This window comes from Choloepus didactylus, chromosome 10, assembly GCF_015220235.1.
Source record: "Choloepus didactylus isolate mChoDid1 chromosome 10, mChoDid1.pri, whole genome shotgun sequence".
NCBI lineage: Eukaryota > Metazoa > Chordata > Mammalia > Pilosa > Megalonychidae > Choloepus > Choloepus didactylus.
The window spans coordinates 86,307,194-86,327,081 of NC_051316.1; the positions used below are offsets into that span (position 1 = coordinate 86,307,194).

At 47.3% G+C, this 19,888-nt stretch overlaps 1 protein-coding gene across 5 annotated transcripts in view; it reads right to left on the reverse strand.

Moving 5' to 3' along the window:
* The window catches only part of PAX5 (paired box 5), a 215,954-nt gene that overhangs the window by 140,299 nt on the left and 55,767 nt on the right, over positions 1-19,888 (reverse strand). For all 5 annotated transcript variants that reach the window (XM_037798682.1, XM_037798684.1, XM_037798683.1 and 2 more), the window contains exon 6: positions 14,361-14,536. In XM_037798682.1, coding sequence (XP_037654610.1) covers positions 14,361-14,536 — 176 coding nt within the window. The remainder of the gene's footprint in view (positions 1-14,360; positions 14,537-19,888) is intronic.

Consider the following 19,888-nt stretch of genomic DNA (forward strand, 5'->3'; position numbering starts at 1 on the left):
TTTGGTCACTACTGCTTCTTAAATCCCATTCCTTCCTTCTATATTTCTTATCTTTCTTGTTGACAACATAATGCTGGGTCTTTTTTTTTTAATCCAGACAATCCCTGTCTTTTAATGGGTATATTTAGAAGAAACATATTTAAAGTGATTATTGATATTGTTGGATTAATAACTGCCATGTTTGTAACTTTTCTTTTCTATTCATTGCACTTGTTCTTTGTTTCTTTTTTTTTCCACCTCTTTTTCCTTCCTTCTCTGGTTTGAACTGAGCATTTTATATTATTCCATTTTATCTTCTCTGTAAGTATATACCAGTTATGCATCTTTAAAAAACTTTCAGTTGTTACTCTAGATATTACAATATACATTTATTACTAATCTAAGTCCACCTTCAAATAATACTACATTCCTTCATGTGTAGTACAGTAATTTCTAACAGAGTATTCCCAATTTCTCCTTCCTATTTGTGCAGTTTGAATGTATTATGTCCCCCAAAACACCATTTTCTTTGATGCAATCTTGTGTGGGCAGCTATATTAGTGTTGATTAGATTGTAATTCTTTGAGTGTTTCCATGGAGATGCAACCCACCCAACTGTAGGTGATAACTCTGATTAGATAATTTCCGTGGAGGTGTGGCCCCACCCATTCAGTGTGGGCCTTGATTAGTTTACTGGAGCACTATATAAGCTCAGATGGAAGGAGCAAGCTTGCTACAGCCAAGAGGGACACCTTGAAGAACATACAGGAGCTGAGAGAGGAACTGCAGCTTACAGAGACATTTTGGAGATGGCCTTTGAAAGCAGACTTTTGCTCCAGAGAAGGAAAGAGACGACAAATGTCCCAAGAGCAACATTTTGGAGAAAGCCATTTTGAAACGCAACCTGGGAGAAAACGGATGCCAGGCATGTGCCTTCCAAGCTAACAGAGGTTTTCTGGACACCAACGGCCATCCTCCAGTGAAGGTACCCTTTGTTGATGCCTTATCTTGGACATTTTCTGGCCTTAAGACTGTAACTGTGTAACCAAATAAACCACCTTTATAAAAGTCAATCCATTTTTGGTATTTTGCATAACAGGCAGCATTAGCAAACCAGAACACCATTCTTTATTACATTGCTGTCATTCATTTCATCTATCTATATGTTATAACCACCTCATGCATTATTACTAATTATTAATTTAAATAAACAGTAATCTTTTAGATCAACGAAGAATAAGATAAATAAAAGATTTTATGATATGTTCATTTATTCCTACTCCAAAGCTGTTCCTTTCTTTATGTAGATCCAAGTTTCTGACCTATATTGTCTTCTTTCACTTTGAAGAGCTTCTTTTAACAATTCTTACAGAGAAGGTTTGGTGGTGATGAATTCCCTCAGTTTCTGTTTGCCTGAGAAAGTCTTTATTTTTCCTTCATTTTAAAGAATCACTTCTGAGGATACGGCATTCTAGATTGGTGAGATTTTCCTTTCAACACTCTAAATATTCCACTCCACTCTCTTCTTGCTTGCATGATCTCTAACATGAAATCTGCTATAATTTTATCCTTATTTCTTCCAGAAGTAAGATTATTTTCCGCTGCCTTCTTTCAAGATTTTCTCTTTGTCTTTTGTTTTCTGAGGTTTGAATATGATTTTTTAGTACTTATCCTGCTTGGTGTTCTCTGAGATTCCAGGGTGTGCAGCTTGGTGCCTTTAATTTTGGAAAATTCTCATCCATTACTACTTCAAATATATCTTCTGCTCCCTTTTTTCTTCTTCTTCTGATATTATTGCTTGTTACTCCTTTTGAATATGTCCTACAGTTCTTGAATATCCTGCTCTGTGGGTGACTTTTTTGATTGTTTTCATTCTTTCATCTCTGGTTTTCAGTTTGGGAGGTTTCTATCAACACATCTTCAAGCTCACTGCTTCTGTACCTGGCTCTATTCAGTCTACTGATGAGCCCACCAAAGGCAGTCTTCATCTGTTACTGTGTTTTTTACTTTTAGCATTTCCTTTTGTTTCTTTCTTAGAGTTTCCATATCTCTGTTTACTTTACCCATCTGTTCTTGCATGTTGTCTATTTTTTCTATTCGAGCCCTTAACATACTAATCGTTATTTTCCTGTCTGATTATTCCAAAATCTCTGTCATATCTGAGTCTGGTCCTGGTGCTTACTTTTTCTTGTCAGACCGTGACTTTCCTGGCCTTTTAGCATGCTGTATAAATTTTTTGTTGAAAGTTTGACCTGATTTAGCAGGTAATATCAATTGAGATAAGTAGGCTTTTAGTGTGAGGTTTTCTGTTAATCTGGCTAGGAGCTGGGCTTTCTTTAATGTTTGTTGTAGCTGTAGGCACCAGAGGCTTCAAATTCCTCTAATGTCCTCATTTTTGTGTCCCCAATTGTCTTTAGAATTCTCTGACAATTCCTCCTTAAATAAAATCTGTGCCTTGCAACATTTTCTGATATAATTCACTGTTGGAACTACGTTGGTGTGGAGATAGGGTATAAGGGGAGGGGAAGCATTCTGTAATCTTATAATTAAATCTCAGTCTTTTAGTGGCTGTGATCTTCCCAAGTGTTTCACAGCTATTTTTTTCTCTCTTTTTTTTTCCAAGAAAGCAGAGGGGGCTGGAGTCTGGAAGCTGCCGTTTCCTTGGGTAGGATAAGGCTCTAGTAAACTTTTTCCCTTGAGAATAGGCCTTTATTATTGAGAACACTCTAGACATACTTCAGAATGATTACTTTTCCCCTCTCCCTGTAGAGACACATGGGAATTTTTCTCAGTTCTTCATTGTGAGAATTCCTGGAAGTGAAACCCTAGAAAGTGTGAGGGCTCCCCTAAGACTGCAGCCAAGAGGAAGTTTTCATTCTCATGCTATCTTCCCTAATCCCTTGATGGGACATATGCCCTCCATTCACCTCCCCTGGGGAGGATGGGTCAGAGCCCAGGGGGAGAGGGAGTATTTTAGTATCCTCTTTGCTAAACCAAATACCATACAATGGGTTGGCTTAAACAATGGGAATTTATTGACTTAGGGTTTGAGGCTAGGAGAATTCCAAAACTGAGGTGTCAGTAAGGTTACCTTTCTTCCCAAACAATGCTATTCTGGGACTGCCTGCTGGTGATCCTTGGGCATTGGCTTCTCTGTCTCATGGCAATGCATGTGGTGGCATCTTCTCCTTTCTCTCCTACCTCCTGTTACTTTTGACTTCTTGCTTCCTGTGGGTTTTTTTTTCTGCTCTGTCTGAATTTCATTAAACCAGAAATAGGATTAAGACCCAATCCTGATTGAGTTGGGCCAAATATTAACTGAAGTAACCTTATCAAAAGGTCCTACTTACAATGGCTTCACACCTACAGGAATGGATTAAACATAAGAACATGTGTTTCTGGAATACATAGCTCCAAACTACTACAAAGGGTATTCTCATTTTTCCTTCTTACAGTCAGCCTCCAGCAATTTATCAAAATTACCATTTAAATGTTCCTACCAGATTATGGCTCCAATGGCTTCTGCTCCAGAGAAGCAGATCTCACCTGAGATTGTATTCACCCCTCTCTCCAGATTTCAGGGCAGAAGTTTTTCCTGCAACCTTAATTCTCTGATGGGTCTAAAAAAAAGTTAGATTTTCAGTTGGCTCAGCTTTCTCCTCACTGTAAGGATAAGAGTGTTGACTTCCAAACTCTTTACATGCCAGAGCTGAAACCAGAACTCTCACATATCCTTTACTGAAGTACATTTCGCCATGCAGTGAGAGTCTGTGAGCAGTAAAGTCTTCCTATCTTTGTCTGAAAACGTCTTTATTCACCTTCACTATTAAATGGTCACTTAGTTTGGCACAGAATTCTAGGTCAACTGTTATTGTCTCAACACTTGAAGATATCTTCTGTTGTCTTCCAACTTCTATCAGTGCTGAAAAAAAGTGTTCTGTCAGCCTCAAGTTATATGTTCTCTCTGGTTGCTTTTATAATTTTCTTTGTCTTTGATGTTCTGCAATTTCACTATGATTTTGCCTAGATATGCGTTTATTTTTATTTAACTTGTTTGAGATTTAGTATATGCTTCTTCAATATACTGATACGTGTCTTGCAACAGCTCTGTTCTATAAAGTCTTCAGCCATTATTTCTTCAAATATTTCCTTTCATCTATTTTTTCTATTTTTTTTTCCAGAGTAACTATTAGATGTATGTTGGGCTTTCTTGTGTTATTTTGTTTGATCTCTTACCCTCTCGTTCATATTTTCTAATTCTTTAGCTTTCTATGCTGCATTTCTAGCAATGTCTTCAGCTCTGTCTTCCAGATAACTGATTTTCTATTCATCTGTGTCTTATCTGTTATTTAATCCATCAACAAATTTTTTTATTTTTATGATGATAACTTTTATTTCTAGAAAATTTATTTGGTTCTTTTTCTAATCTGACTATTCTTTTCTTTACATGGTGCTTTATTCTTTTATACTGGTTTCTAGTCTTTTTTTAACCATTTTATGGTCTCTTTCAGATTGTCTGTCAGCTCAGATTCTTGGGGGGTACTAATTAATCTTCCAGTTATGTCTAGGTTTGCCCTCATTTCCTTGTGTGGTTTTCAATTTTTTAAATTGTGAGCTCATCTTCAGTTGCCATCATTTATTCTATAGGTGTTTTGTGCATATGGAATTGTGGAAGGATTCAGATGAGAGTTTTCCGTGTATTCTGACTAGACAGCTCAGAGATTTCACTGATAGGAGTCCAATTTTTAGGTTACTTTCTCTTCTTGGGTTTCTCATACGCAGGACAAAATAAAAAGTGAGATACCACACCTGTGGGTGGCACAGGCATGAGGATTCAACTTCCCATAGGAAACTTTTGTTCTACCCTGAGTCCCATGGAGAATCAAGTTACCTTCCTACCTCCCTCAGCCTGTGGGTAAAATTTGTCTGGCGCCCATTTCATGAAAAGTCCCTCCAGGTTTCAAGTTTTCGGCAGTGGTTTCAGTACCAACACCCACATCACACAAGTTGAAGGCCATAATTCCAAAACCAGCACCAAAATCCCAACCTCTGTTCAGGAGGGACTGTGCCAGTTTGAATGTATTGTGTCCCCCAAATGCCATTATCTTTGTGGTCTTGTGTGGGGCAGACATTTGGTGCTGGTTAGATTTGCTTGGAATGTGTCCCACCCAGCTGTGGGTAATGATTCTGATGAGATGTTCCCATGGAGGCGTGGCCCCGCCCATTCAGGGTGGGCCTTGATCAGTGGAGCTACATAAATGAGCTGACTCAGAGAGAGGGAACTCAGTGCATCTGGGAGTGATGTTTTGAAGAGGAGCAAGCTTGCTAGAGAGGAACGTCCTGGGAAGAAAGCCATTTTGAGGCTGGAGCTTTGGAGCAGATGCCAGCTGCCTTCCTAGCTAGCAGAGGTTTTCCGGACACCATTGGCCATCCTCTGGTGAAGGTACCCGATTGCTGATGTGTTACCTTGGACGCTTTGTGGCCTTAAGACTGTAACTGTGTAGCAAAATAAACCCCCATTTTATAAAAGCCAATCCATCTCTTGTGTTTTGCGTTCTGCAGCATTAGCAAACTAGAACACATTTTGGTACCAGAAGTGGGGTGCTTTTGCTGTTGAGTTTGCAAATACCAAACATGTTGGAACGGCTTTTTAAATGGATAAGGGGAAGATTCTGGAACAATTGTGAGGAGCTTGATAGAAAAGGCCAAAACTGCTTTAAAGAGGCTGTTTATGGAAATATGGACTCTAAAGATACTTCTGATGAGGACTTGAGCAGAAATGATGAATGTGTTGTTGCAAACTGGAAGAAAGGCAATCCTTGTTTTAAAGTGGCAGAGAATTTGGAAAAATTGAGTCCTGGTGTCAGATGGAAGGAAGAATTTGAAAGTGACAACCTGGAATACTTAGCTGAGGAGATCTCCAGACTACGTGTGGAGGATATACCCTGGCTTCTCCTTGCAGCTTATAGTAAAATGCGAGCAGAGTGAGATACACTTAGAACTGAACTCTTGGGTTCAAAGAAACCAGAAGCTGATGGCTTGGAAAATTACGAGCTTCCAGGGGGTGGAATCCCAGAAGCTACAGCCCAACATGAGGATGTAACCAAACATGGAACCCAGCCGCCATTTCAGTACAAGCCAAGATTGGAAAAGGAATTATCCAGAAGGGATTTGTGGAAAGTCCTATTGTCTGATGGCTTTGACCCCTGTATACTTCATGCGAAGACAACAGAATTCTTGCAAGATCTTTACAGACAGAGACATTGCCGGTCTGGACTGGAGGAGACAGACAAGAAACAAATTGAAGGAAAAATTTCTTCAAAGACAGAGCCGTGGAGGTTGAGGTCTGGAGTCAAGAGGCCTTGGGCTGGGAGAGTGGAGCAGCCCACATGCATGGAAAGGGTGAGTTTGCCCTGGAGGTCGAGGGTGGGCATTCCACCTCGATGCTCTGGAAGAGTTTTGCCACCCGAGGTCCCAAAGAGGGTGGAGCACATTCCCAGGGAATTGGGGAGAGCCTGGCTGCCACCCCACTGTTCTGAAGGGGTTGAGCGTGTGCCCCGGAGATGGAAGGGAATCCGGGAGCTGCCCCGAGGTTTGAGGAGGGTGGGGCCGAGAAGGTGGTCTCCCCAATGTGTGGATATGTTGGAGCACTCACCCAAGCATTTGGAGAGGAAACAGCTGCCAAAAAGGCCCTTGGGAAGGGTTAGGCTCCCCCTCTCTCAAGCCCCAAGGATGCAACGTTGTTCTGTTAATGACTCTCAGACTTTGAAATCTAATGGAGTTTGTCCTGCAGGTTTTAGGAACCGTTTTGCTCCTGTTAACCCTGTTTTCCTTACTGTTTCTCCTTATGGCAATGGAAATGTTTATCCTATGAATGTCTGTCTTTTGTATACGGGGAGCACATAACTTGTTCTAAGTTCACAGATCCACAGCTAAAGAAAAATTATGCCTTAGGACTGGCCATGCCTATAATTGATTTTGATGGCATCTTGTGCTGAAATGATTTAAGTTTCTGTGGTACTGATGGAATGAATATATTTCGTATTTGGAAAGATGATGTCATTTGAGGTCCAGGGGGTGGAATGTGCCAGTTTGAATGTATTGTGTTCCCCAAATGCCATTATCTTTGTGGTCTTGTGTGGGGCAGACATTTGGTGCTGGTTAGATTTGCTTGGAATGTGCCCCACCCAGCTGTGGGTAATGATTTTGATGAGATGTTCCCATGGAGGCATGGCCCCACCCATTCAGGGTGGGCCTTGATCAGTGGAGCTATATAAATGAGCTGACTCAGAGAGAGGGAACTCAGTGCAGCTGGGAGTGATGTTTTGAAGAGGAGCAAGCTTGCTAGAGAGGAACGTCCTGGGAGAAAGCCATTTTGAGGCCGGAGCTTTGGAGCAGACGCCAGCTGCCTTCCTAGCTAGCAGAGGTTTTCCAGACACCATTGGCCATCCTCCGGTGAAGGTACCTGATTGCTGATGTGTTACCTTGGACGCTTTGTGTCTATACCCACAGAAAGCAGAGTAGAGAGTGTGTCAATCTTACTAGCTACATGATATGAAACATGTTACTTAATTTCTCTCCCACTCGGTTTCCTCATCTGCTAGATGAAGATTATGATTCAGGTAGAACCTACCTTGTAGTAAGTTTTAAGTGGAGTCAGGGCACTGTAGAAGAGGTTGGTATTTTTTTTTTTTATTGATGATTCCTTTATCTTTAATTATTCATCATGCTCTGCCTGTCCCCCCACCCCCTGCCCCAACACCCAGCTCTGACCTGTAAGCAGGACACAGACCTGTTTGATCCTCCTCTCCACCCACCACGGGAGCTGGAGCTGGATTGCAGGCAGAGGATGCCTGGGCTTCCAGCAGAGGCAACTGACACTGGCCACAGGCTTGCAGCTCTTCACCAGAAACTCCCAGCCCCGCTCTCTGCACTGGAGGAGCTGGAGAATCCCTTGGCATCCCAAGACATTGTGGCTCCCAGCCCTCTGCCACACAGGGTATGGTTCCTGTGCCCTGAGTAGATCCTCTCTGCCCACTCTAGTGAGATTCCCTAGGGAACTGCCCTTCAGTGCCCCACCAAGCTGTCGTGAAAAAGGTCCCCTCCTCCCACCAGACCCTTCCTACTCTTTCTGTATTAGAATGAATCTTTCTTGGCATATAGGTACATGCTAATACAGTATATACAAAAAGAGATGGGTAAGATTCTACCTACATGCCTCCAGTGACAGGAAACTCACAACCTTCCAAGGAAGCCCATTCCACTGTTAGACAGCTTTCGTTATTAGAAAGTTCTCTTAGCCAGTCTCCTTCCCCACTCACATCCCCAAGTCCTCCCTTCTTCAGACTAAACAGCTCCAATTTCCTCAACTATCCCTCCTAGGGAAGAATTTGCAGCCACCTCCTGTGAACAAAATCTATTTTGTCTGTACAAAGGAAGCCTGACCCTGAGCACAACCCCGTTGGGGGGTGGGTAGTAGAACCAGACCAGAGTAGAAAAGGACAGTCAGCACCCCAGGCTGTTGTGTGACTGTCAGCTGGCCACCAGTCTGAGCTCTGGAGCCAGTAAGTTGGCTTCCAATCTTGGTTACATCACTTACTGTGTGCCCATGACCAAGCCATTGAGCTCACCTCACTAAGCCTCAGCTGTTGCAGCTGTAAAATGGGGGTGCTAGGAGTTGTGAATTTTTACTGAGATGGGGCAAGTAAGGCTCTCCTCAGAACACAGCCAGGTACAGGGCAAGCAGTGAACACACAATAAGCTACAATTACTCCAATAACAACCCTGCACATTTATGCATTTATGAGCTCAGACAAGAGACAAGCCAGTGTGGGCTGAAGTGAGTCAGTGAAGGCCTCACAAGGGAGGCAAGTCTCCTGCTGAAGGAAAGAATGCTCCATTTCAGGAAACAATAGAAGCTTAGGGTGTGAACAACATTAAGAAAGTAATGATAACTGCAGAACCTGCCACAAGCACACTCAGAGCCATCCCGTGTTCACACACTCATGCACCTGCACACACATACACACACGCACACGCCAGCCATAGGAGCAGGCAGAGCCACAGTCATACCCCGCTCTGACATAGGAGGAGCCCAGGTCATGTGGGGAAGTGAGGGGTCAGGTCTGGGAAAGCAGAGGGACACAAGGGCAGTGGAGGGCCATGAGGGGGCCAAAAGTCTGGAGTTGGAGTAGCAAGTGGGAAACCCCACGAGTGTCATACATGGGCTTATGGCATGGTGAGGACAGGGCTTCTGGAAGCCAGCAATCAGCAGCAGCAGGGACGGTGAAGGGCAGGAGGCCCAGTGAAGGGAGTTTCCAGGGGCGCTTCCAGGCCATAGATCTGGGGCTCTTTGGGGTGAACTAGCCCCAGTGCAAAGTCAAACCTCCTCACCCTGACATTCTAGCCCTCTGGGCTTTGAGTCTCACCTGCTTGTCCGACCCCATTGCCCCCAGCCACCCAGACTGGTGTGCAGTTCCCTGAATACCTGCCCATACGTGCTTTCCTCCATTCCATTGACCACACTGTGCCAGCTCTCCTCCATCTCCACAGATCCGGCTTCTGCCCATCCCTCAAGTCACCGCACTCGTGGCACCTCCTCTGGGAAGCCTTCCCCCTCTCCCGACCTGGCACGCCTGTCTCCCCACCTCCCCCTCTCCCTGCCCCAACTCCTCCTGCGGGGACAACAACCCACCATAGAAGAAAACAAGTTCTCAGGGGAAAGGAAGCATCCTTCTCTCCTCATGGTGCCCAGCCCTTTCTCTGACTCATGGTTGGTGTTCGGGTCACCCCTGAGCTCAATCATGCTCAGAAGCCGAAACCAGCCCCTTCCAAGGAACAGGATGCCCACAGGCCTGGGTATCAATGGCCTGAAGAAATGCCACCATTGAGAGGGCAAAGTGGCTCATGAGAGCAGAAGGCTCGTCTGGTGGCTCTCTCTGTTGGACAAGCGACAGGCCTTCTCCCAGTTTAACCCCCTGTGACCTTTGAACTTCCTGGGAGGTCAGCGGCACGTCCCCCTTCCCCAGCTGTCTCTGTGACTCCGGCCCGATGGGAGGGAGGACCCTGGGCCCGTTCCATTTTGCGCCCGTATTGATCCGCTGGCAGCAATGGGCTGGATAATTAGCCAGGAATTAGGGTTTCTATTACAGCCAGGAGGCTGCTCCAGCTGATTTATCACCTGAATAATTTACTGTGATTGAAAGGAAATTAAAATGAACTCCATTTGACAACTGTGAGCTTTTATGGGCTTTAGTGAAGGCTCAAAAGCCAGATTAATAGCCTGGTGTTGGTTAATAGTCTGCCGAGAGTACATACAAGCTGCAGGCTGTGCTCGCGGCCGCCTTCGGCTCCCGCCAGGAGCGCCTCCGCTGCCCACGGCGCCACCGGGAGTTTTACTGAAACAGATTCCACCGTTCAACACCCCACCACACACGCACACACACCACTGTGACCACCGGCGGTTGTTCCTTTTCTTCCTCTCTCCTCCTCCAAGGTGATTTTTACTCATCCCACATGTAGGGAAAACAATCGCTTTTTCAATCACCATTTTGAAAAGGAAGCGTTTCATTGCCCCAGGAGTGTGTAGACCTTAACCCCTTCCACCTGGGACAAAGGGTTGACTAAGTTTCTGTATAAACTCGAGAAGCCTGGGCCCACCCTCCAAGGATGATGCTGGTGGGAAAAGCAGAGAGGTGGGGGCTGGCTGCGAGCCTCACGGAAGTTACCGGCAGGACCCGGGCCTGGCTGGAAGAGGAACGGACTTCCCACGGGAGGTAGGGGACAGGAGTGATTGGGGGGATCTGACTATTCCCCACCTTTGGCAAGACTTGGAGGGCTCTGGAATGACAGGCAGACTCTGGCTACAAAAAGCCAATTCTAAAAACCGGCTCTTAGAGTTATTTGGGAGCACAGAGGCCCATGTAATCACCTTGCACAAGATGGAAGCAGGAAGATCCTGAAGTCAAATTCCAGCCCTATGGCCTCGACAAGTCCGGGAACTTCTCGGGGCCTGAAAACAGGGTGAATGATCTGGAAAAAAAAACTGTTGCAGTCTATAAAATAGAGCTCCCAAATCTTGCCCTGCCCACGTGGAGAATGGATGTGAAAGATCTTTGGAAACAGTGTCATGCAGAGTTGAGGGGGATGCCCGTTATTTTTGCTAGATTGTTGTCATCATTATCAAAATCATGGATATGGAAACTGAGGCCCAGAGAAAAAGTGACTTGCTCAGTGGGGCACACCAGGACTCAAATCAAGTTCCCCAACCCCAAGGCCAGGAAATACTCTTTCTTCCCCACCAGGCTGCTCTGACAGCAAGGTCCCCACTTCAGCCACAGAGACACAGACCCAAACCGCTCAGACCGTTCACAAATGGGAGCGAAGAGGCGGCCAGCCTCAGTGGCCAACAGCTCCAGGCCCCCTCCTGGCGCCACCACCCAAGGGCTCCAGGGCTCCCAGAACAAGGCCCGAGGAATAGACTCCTCACAGAGCGCGAGCACAAGGGGGCTCAAGGAACCTGTACCCTTGACTTGCACCCCTCCCCGGCTGCAGCTCCTTGCTTAGGTCATCATTTGTCCAGTGACTGCGTGTCGGGCGTGAGGGTATGTCATTCATAGTCCAGTGCCTGTGCCTGCGTGCAGGGCCCGCGGCCTCACCTTCCATCTCTCCTCATTACGGCACGTTCCAGGGAGGTGAAGCAGATTAACCAGAAAACACTGAGTCAGTCATTATCCTACCCCACGGCCCACCGCAGGCCCCACCTCGGAGCCCACCCCGTCAGAGTCTGGTCGGCCTGAAGGACAAGGCACAGCGAGACTGCTAGGAAGTGGAGCCCTCGTGTAGTAGCTCAGGTCCTCCTCCCTTCAGGGCCCATCTCTGCAGACCTGTCCTTCAGGACCCCCAGCCAATGCTGCCACCTCCGTGGAGCCCTCCGTGATGTTCCCAGTGGAGGCAACTCCTCCCTCTCATTCGACACTTCATCAGGACCCACAGAAGCTTCTCCCTTGCCTTGTAGATTCTCAATCCATGTCATGTAGAGCTCCCGTGACTGCAGGCAGAACCAAGGTCTGACTCCTCCCTCAATCCCATGGGTGTCTGACACCATGCCAGGCTCACGGCCAGCACGCAAAAGAAATATATTGGATAAATGAGCATATGAGTGTCTGAGCAAGTGAGGAATGAATACGTGGACGGCTTCTGGACTTCTCCCAAATAACGAAGTGCTATAGTCTCTGCCCAACCTTTCTGGAGAGTCTAACCTAAATGAACTATGATTCAGATTCTAAATTTCCATGAGAATCAAATGAAGCCCTAATACTGGATGTCAGCATTAAGTAAATAAAGATCTAATAGAAATGCTGCAGGCTTTGTGAGGGGGAGGCCAGGCTAAGGGCAGTCCTAGCCCCTCGATCTGCACCACTCACTTGCTGGGTGAACTCAGACAAGCCCTGTCCCCTCTCTGGCCTTCTAAACATTGAGGAGAATGAAAGCTTGTCTCCATACTCCCCACCAGCTCTAATCTTGTACAATCTTGTCAAAAGTTAGAAGATAAATTTTCTCCATATTCGGGGGGCTGGGAGGAGAAGGCCTCATCCAAGGAGTTCTGATTGAGCCCCCTCTCTTTCTCCTTCTGTGTCAAGTGAAATGTGGCTTCATCCAACTCCCAGAAGGGCGCTAGACATGAGGAGAGGCTGTTTATGGGAAAGAGACTTTTCACCCTAAAGACTGGGATCTAAAGCGTGCAGAATCAGCTCTGTCCAGCACATTCAATCAAATCATTCCTGGTAAAGACTTCACTCGACTTGTAGGAGAAAGACCAAAATCCTCACCACGGTCTACAAGACCAGGGCCATCTCCCCAGGATAATCTCCCACCATTCCCCCTAGTCTCCCCAGGCCCTTGCACCCAGCCATGCTCCCTCCCACCTCAGGACCTTGGTACCTGCTAATCCCTCTGCTGACACATTCTCCCCACCCTCACATCCCTTCTCCTGGTTCTGCCACCCCTTCAGGGCTCAGCACAAATACATTTCCCCTGGCTGGCTCTGCCCCTGCTCCATACTCAGAGAGCCTCACACATTCCCTCCTTAGCTCGGAGCACATCTGTAATCCAAGACCCTTCGGTAATTTTTATTTATTGTTTCTTCTACTCATCTATAAGCTGCCTGAAGGCAGGTCCAAGCCTGTCTTGTGCACTGATGTACCACCAGTGCCTGGCTCCCTGCCTTACACATAGTAGACACTCAATGAGTATTTCTTAATGAATACATGACTTGCTGTGAGGACTTAGGCAAGTCTCTTTCCCTTTCGGGACCTCAGCTTTCTCCATCTGCAATCAAAGTAGAGAGATGGTCTCTGAGGGTCTTCAGAGGATCTGCTCTGAGTCACAAGATGGCAGACCCTAAGGTCTGGCTCATGCCTCACCACCCAAAGCTCCCCTCCGGCACCTCTCCTCTCCCGGGAACTTGTGTAGGCAGCTAACAGTGTTTTCAATGGCTCTTTGGGAAAATTTAAATTTCGGGAAAATTTAAGAAGCCTGGGTCCCACTCCAGATTCAGTGAATCAGCATTTAGAGGAAGCTCAGCGAGGCCAGTCCTCACCACCAGATCCCAGCTAGAAGAGTGCTGGAAAAGTCATTGCTCACTGAGTCTGCCTCTGACTTGCCCACCAGATGTGAGCTCCTGGCAGGCAGGAACCATGCATGCTGGTGAGATAACCAGCCCAGGGCCTGGCACCACCTGAGCTTTAGGAAATATTCTCCTGAATTGAATCTGGTTCTTCAGGAACCTTATCCAGGCCATGGAGAGCCCTTCCCTGGGCAGAGTCTTTCTGGCTCCACCTCCACAGCCACAGACTGCTCAGCAATAGGTTGTCCTCCTGCTTCCTTCTCCTGCCCAAAATCCTGGTGGGAGTTTGCCCAATGAGACACTTTATTTCCAAACTCTTGGATTCAGTTGCTAAAAGCATAACAGGGAGACTTTACAAGAGGATGGTCACTACATTGCTATGTCTGGTGAGACTCTGGGCAGAGAATGGTATCTTGACCATCACCCTGACCAGCAGGATAATGGCCCAGACAATCATTACAGCCCCCTGTTCAAAGAGCCCTGGGGAAGGATACACTTCAGCAAAGACAGAGCAGCCAGACACGTCAGGTGCCCCCCGACTGGTCAGACAGATGGAAGCGCAGAGGCAAACAGTCATCGGAGCCCCAAACAAGTCCTCCTGACCTCATGGGATACTGTGACCAGCCAAGTTTGGCTAAGAACAACGAAAAGCCCACCTCTGAGTAGGACCTGGCATCCTCTTGCCCACAGCTCCCTGGGGAGCATGGCCCAGGCCTGCAATTCGGTGTGGCAGGCAGGGCGTGGTGGGGCGTACCTGCTCGGGCTTGATGGGCTCCGTGGTGGTGAAGATGTCCGAGTAGTGCTGCCTCTCAAACACACGGTCCAGCACCTCCAGCTGCTGCTGTGTGAACAGGTCCCCCCGCATCTGCTTCCGAAGGAAATCTCTGCCAGGAAGCGAGTGGCCGTTGGGCACCGGAGACTCCTGAATACCTTTCATGAGCATGAAAGAGGAAAGGTGAGTTGAGGTTACACCAGTCGCTGAAAAAAGACATGTTAGGTACTGAGACTGGGAAGAAGCCTAAGGGACCCACAAGCTCAAGGGAGGAAATGAAGTGGGGCTAGGGGAAGAGGGTGCCTTGCCCGAGGGCACCCTGCTGGGGAGCAGAGAGCCAGCTTCCCATAGCCACGTGCCAGGCCTTGTGCAAAGCCCTTTGTACGTGCATTATCTCATTGGACGCTCAAAATGACCCCAGATGTAGGTGATATATGTCCCCCATTTTGCAAATAAGAAAATTGAGGCCTAGAGGAACTAAGTGATTTGCCTGAAGATTTGAGCTCAAGCTGACCCAGACACTGCACCCTTAGTCACAGGTGGAACTGCCCCTCCCACACTGAGCACCCTCCCTGGAGCGGCAGTTATCCCAGAGCTGGTGCTCCTACCCAAACATTTGCCACTATATCATGTAACTGGTTGCTAAAACACAGTGCTAGAAAGGCTGCTGGGAAACAGACACTCACACAATTCTGGTTAAAGTGTACTGGTTACAGGCCTTGATAGACAATTTGGCAAACTCTATCAAAATCCAAATGCACATTCCCTTTGATAGAGGGATTTCACTTCAGAGAATTTATTTTGCAGCTAGACTTACATATATGCAAAGTGATATACGTACAAAGTTATAGTAGCAAAAGACGGAAACAACCCAAGAGTTTAGTTGTAGGAGTCTGGTTAAATAAATTATGGTATAGTCAGAGTGGAATTCTATGCAGCAATAAAAAGAAATGAGAACTCCCTCTGTGATTTGACACAGAAAAACCTTCAAGATACACTGTTATGTGTAAAAATAAATAAGGGATGGCACAGTACGTATAATATACAACTCTTTCCATTAAAAAAGAACGGAAATAAGATTTTCTATGCATTTTGCATATATGTGTACAAAGGAAAATAGTAGGAAACTTAAGAAACATTTACAGTGGTCACCCATCTAGAGCAATAGGAATTGGATGGATGGGGTGGGGGAAGGGAGACTTTCCAGCATATGCCTTTTTTTGTTTTGTTTTGTTTTAGAACTTTAAATGTATCACCTATTTTAAAAACTTAAATTACAAAGAAAGTATAAGATTAAATTCTCTATACATTCGATAGTTAGCTCTTCTCACCATAACAGTCCCTGGCCATGATGCTTACATTTCAAAGAAAATATGAATTATCAATGAAAAAGAAAATGTGATGAAATATCTTTCGTGAGCCTTGGGCTGGAACTACGCAAAATGAAAGCAAAGTTGCACAAACGTTTCGAGCGAAGAAACGGCCTCTGGGGCTGCATCATTCCCCGGGGTCCTCGAAGACCTCAGTGCCCACACAGGGCTGACCGTGAGGGGCTGTTGGAATCCCGAGGCAGCCGTGGGGCACCCGCTTTTGCCATCGGGAAGCCCCAGAGACAACCAGCATGGCCGGATCCCTCGCTGACAGGTGCCCCATGACAAGGCCCAGCCAACCCACACGCAAGCACACTGCCGCCCTGGATTTCATCCATCATATCAAAACCCCACCCACGTGGGGGGATGAGACCAAATGAAAAGGAGCATGAAGCAGTGAGCTATTGTGTGCCAAGCCAGTGCGTGCAACCATCCTCTCCGGGAGTGACGGCAACACAGTCTGACGTTTGAACAAAGATGCCAGCTTTGGGCATTCCCATAAGTGCTGGCCTTCCAGACTCCCCCGCGGAGGCCAACAGGCTCAGAGCACCCCAGCATCCTCTCCGGGAAGGGCCTTCAGAGGCAGCTTGGGAACCCCCTGAGAAAATGGAACCCACATCAATTTTGGTCCAAGAGGACACCATAGGCTGGGCCAGAGCCTGAATGACCAGACACCCGCCACAGGAGGGCTCTGACCCACATCTGCCAGCCTAAAAGGAGAAAGGACCTTACTCCTGCCCACAGGACATCATCCTGAGAGGCCCTTCTTCAGCCATGGCCTGTCCCCCTGGGGATCACACACACAAGGTCACTGGGATTAGAAAGATGTGGAAGCTCACAGCCTAGTCCGTGTCTTCCCAGCAATGTTCTCCTGTCGGTTGGCATCCACCGAAAGATCCTATTCTCAAAGGTTCTGTGCACGTGTGCACACATGTACATACGTGTGCACATGCACACACACAAACACAGGAAAGACAGCTCAGCTTGCTTCTGCACAGCCATTGCTTTGGCCAGGATGGTCTTAGTCATTCCTGCCAAAACAAGACGTTGTCCTCAGGCCCCAGCGCTCCCACCAACTTTCTCCCTGTCAGAGACCACATCCACTTTCCAGAGACTTTTCCCTGTCCACCAACTTCAATTTACCCCCAAACCTCCATCCTGCCAGCCAGACCGAAAACTCCAATCAAGTCTCCTTCTGTAAGCCAGCTCCTGGCGACTACCACCCAGGCCTCACCCCCCCCCCCCCCCGCCGACACTGCTCAGAAATTACCTCCCACTCAGGCTGTGCCTGGTTCTGCCTCTCAGGGAGGCCCCACTCAATCAGCCAGACCATTCTCCCACAAACATCCCCTGGCACGATCCCTCCCCCATGGGACCCACAGGCTGGGCTCTCTCCACAGCCCGGGGCCCTGGGAGGGCAGAGCTTTGCCTCCACTGAAGAAGCTCAGAGAGGGAGAATCAACAAGGCTTCTTGTGGGCAAGGCCACCGCCTGGTCACCCACAGGCCTGGCACAGCGCGGAGGCTCAGGGCGCATGGCTGTCCCGAGTGCATGCACCTGCGGTCCTCAAGGTCCTTCCCCGAGGACACCACAACCACTATGAACAAAGGTAGTGTCACATGGACCTCCAGGAGTCTTCCAGCAAGAGGAATGGCCACACCCTGCTCTGGCTGCCTGAGGGTCAGTCACGGCACCCATCGGCTGAGCCTGTGAGAACGTCCAGGCTGCCTTGGTGACCCAGACCCTGCGGTGCAGGACAGTGAGCCAGAAAGAGCCTGCCTCTCCATTCACCTTGACCTGTGATGGCTTTGCTACCCCCGCCCCCAGCCAGCACCTCCACTTGCTTCTTTTACTGGGGAGGGAGGCAAAGCTCACCCTGTCACTTTGAGTGGGAGATGGCTAAAATCTTCAATTCCCTAAGAAAGCTTGGGACATGGAGAAATCATTTATTCATTCATTTAACAAATATTGATAAGGTCTTTACTCTGTATCAGGTAATATTAAACAAAAAACAACAACCATAACAAAAAAACCCAGGAGCTACAGTAATGATCAACAAGCCTCTCCTTACAATCCAGAGAGGGCAGCCCATGTTCGTCAATTGCACCAATAAACATGATTATGAACTGTGATTCATGCCAAGTGGAATAAGGGGTTTAGAAATGCACACATCTGATCATGTATAATGGGGGAAGGAGGTGTGGCCTCACCTGGAGAAGGGTCAGTGAAGTTTTCCAAGGGGAAGTAATGCTTGAATCGAGAGTAGAGGATGAGGAATGGACAGGGCAAAGAGGGTGGGGGTGGAGAATGTGGTCCAGGGGAAGGGACAACTCTCCAAAGGTCCTGAGGTGAGAAGGAAATGAAAGGAGCAGAGGGAGTAAGGGAAAGAGATGCCAGGAGAATCTGGAGAGGCAGCCACGGAGGCCCAGAAAGGATCTGAGCCTTGCAGTGGGAGCAGTGGGGAGCCACGGAAGAGTTTAAGCCGAGTGGAGGGCCAGCCAACAATCACCCTCCACCTTCCTCAGTTCCAGGCCTGAACCACGAGCTCCTTTGGATCAGGCTGTGCTTTCTATGCCCTGTTCCCAAGCCCAATTTTCAGTAGAGACTAGAGGCCTGCAGAGATAGAGTTTGAAGGTGCTGCGCTGGAGTCAGCCTCGGGGGTGTAGGGTATCCATCTACGTGGAAGATACATCATTCCTCAAACACAAGCGTGCACTCCCCACTGTTTCCCAGAACAGACACAGCCTTCAAGTACAATGCCTCCTCCTCCAGGATGCCTTCCTTCATGCCCCCAGCCGGTTCTCAGTCTCCTGCTTTGAAGGGCTCTGACCCCTTTCTCCAAGCTCCCCTGGAGCCATGGTGAACCACCTCCAGGGCAAAGGCTGCAGGGAATTCATCTCTGTTTCTTCCACAGGGAATAATTGTGGAATAAATGAACAAATTAGTAATACCTCTAACAACCATATTCACTCTGCGCATCTGGTCCTCAAATGGCAGATCCTTCCATCTGATCTCATTCATTCATTCATTATTCCCTCAACCAACTTTCACAAGGAGGCACCAAGCTAGGGATACAACCACAGGCAAAAATCAACCAGTCCTTGTCTTCACAGAGTTATGTCCAGTGGAGGAGACAAAGACGAATTACAAAAAAAAAGATCAGACCAACAGAGGTGCAAGTATCAACCAAAATAAGTGCTCTAACAAAAAGGCACATGGTTCTCAGGGGGCAGGGACACACTGAGCTGTCCCCAAGTGCCGCACACAGTGTGTGCACAGTGAGTATGAGTCAAAGGCAAGGCTTATGTGCTTGGAATCAGTTACAGAATGAATACAAAAACCCATCTCCTGCACGAGGGCAGGTCTGAACTTCCAGGCCTCTGGTGCGAGTTTCCGTAGCGTTTCTCATCTGTGCCGTGAAGATGCTGTCTGACTTAATTGGGGAATGTGGTCTTGGAGGCAGGCTATGGAAATGCTCAGAACCATTTTATTCCAGGGAGAGAAATCTGAACTCACATTGTGAATGGTATGTTTAAATATACGGACAGACATGGGCAAAAGTACAAAGGTATACAGGGGGCAGGGTATCTTTAAATCTTTTTTTTTTCTACTCCAAATCAAATAATATGTAATAGACCCAGTGCTGGGCTTAGTCAACCATGGCTCGCAGAATTAACATTCTGGAAGCTAGCTTCAGGGGAGCAAGGGGCAGGAAGCCCCGTCTCGGGGAGCAAAGAAATGCTGGCTTTAAATTTCAGGTTAAACCAATGTTATTCACAACCTGGCTTGGAAGCTAGAAGCTTTACACAATCATGTCTGGTCACGCAAAGGGGGAGGAAGCAAAATAGCCTCAGATTCCCATCTGTTAAGAAAAAGCTGTCTCTTGTGCGTCTTAAAAGATCGTAAACCCATTGCATTTTCTTCGGAGCACAGCAGATTCAGGGGTTTTGCATTTTTCTTGGAGGGTTCTGGTTTGTTTCTTTAAAAATCATCCTGTACTTTATGTCTGCAGAGGCTCACTGAAGGAAAAAAAATAAAAACAAACAAATCTCGGCAATCCCTTCTGGCATCATGGCCTTTGGGATACAACCCCCAGGGGAGGAGGCCAGAAGTGTCCCATTTCTCTAGAGCCCAAGCCAAA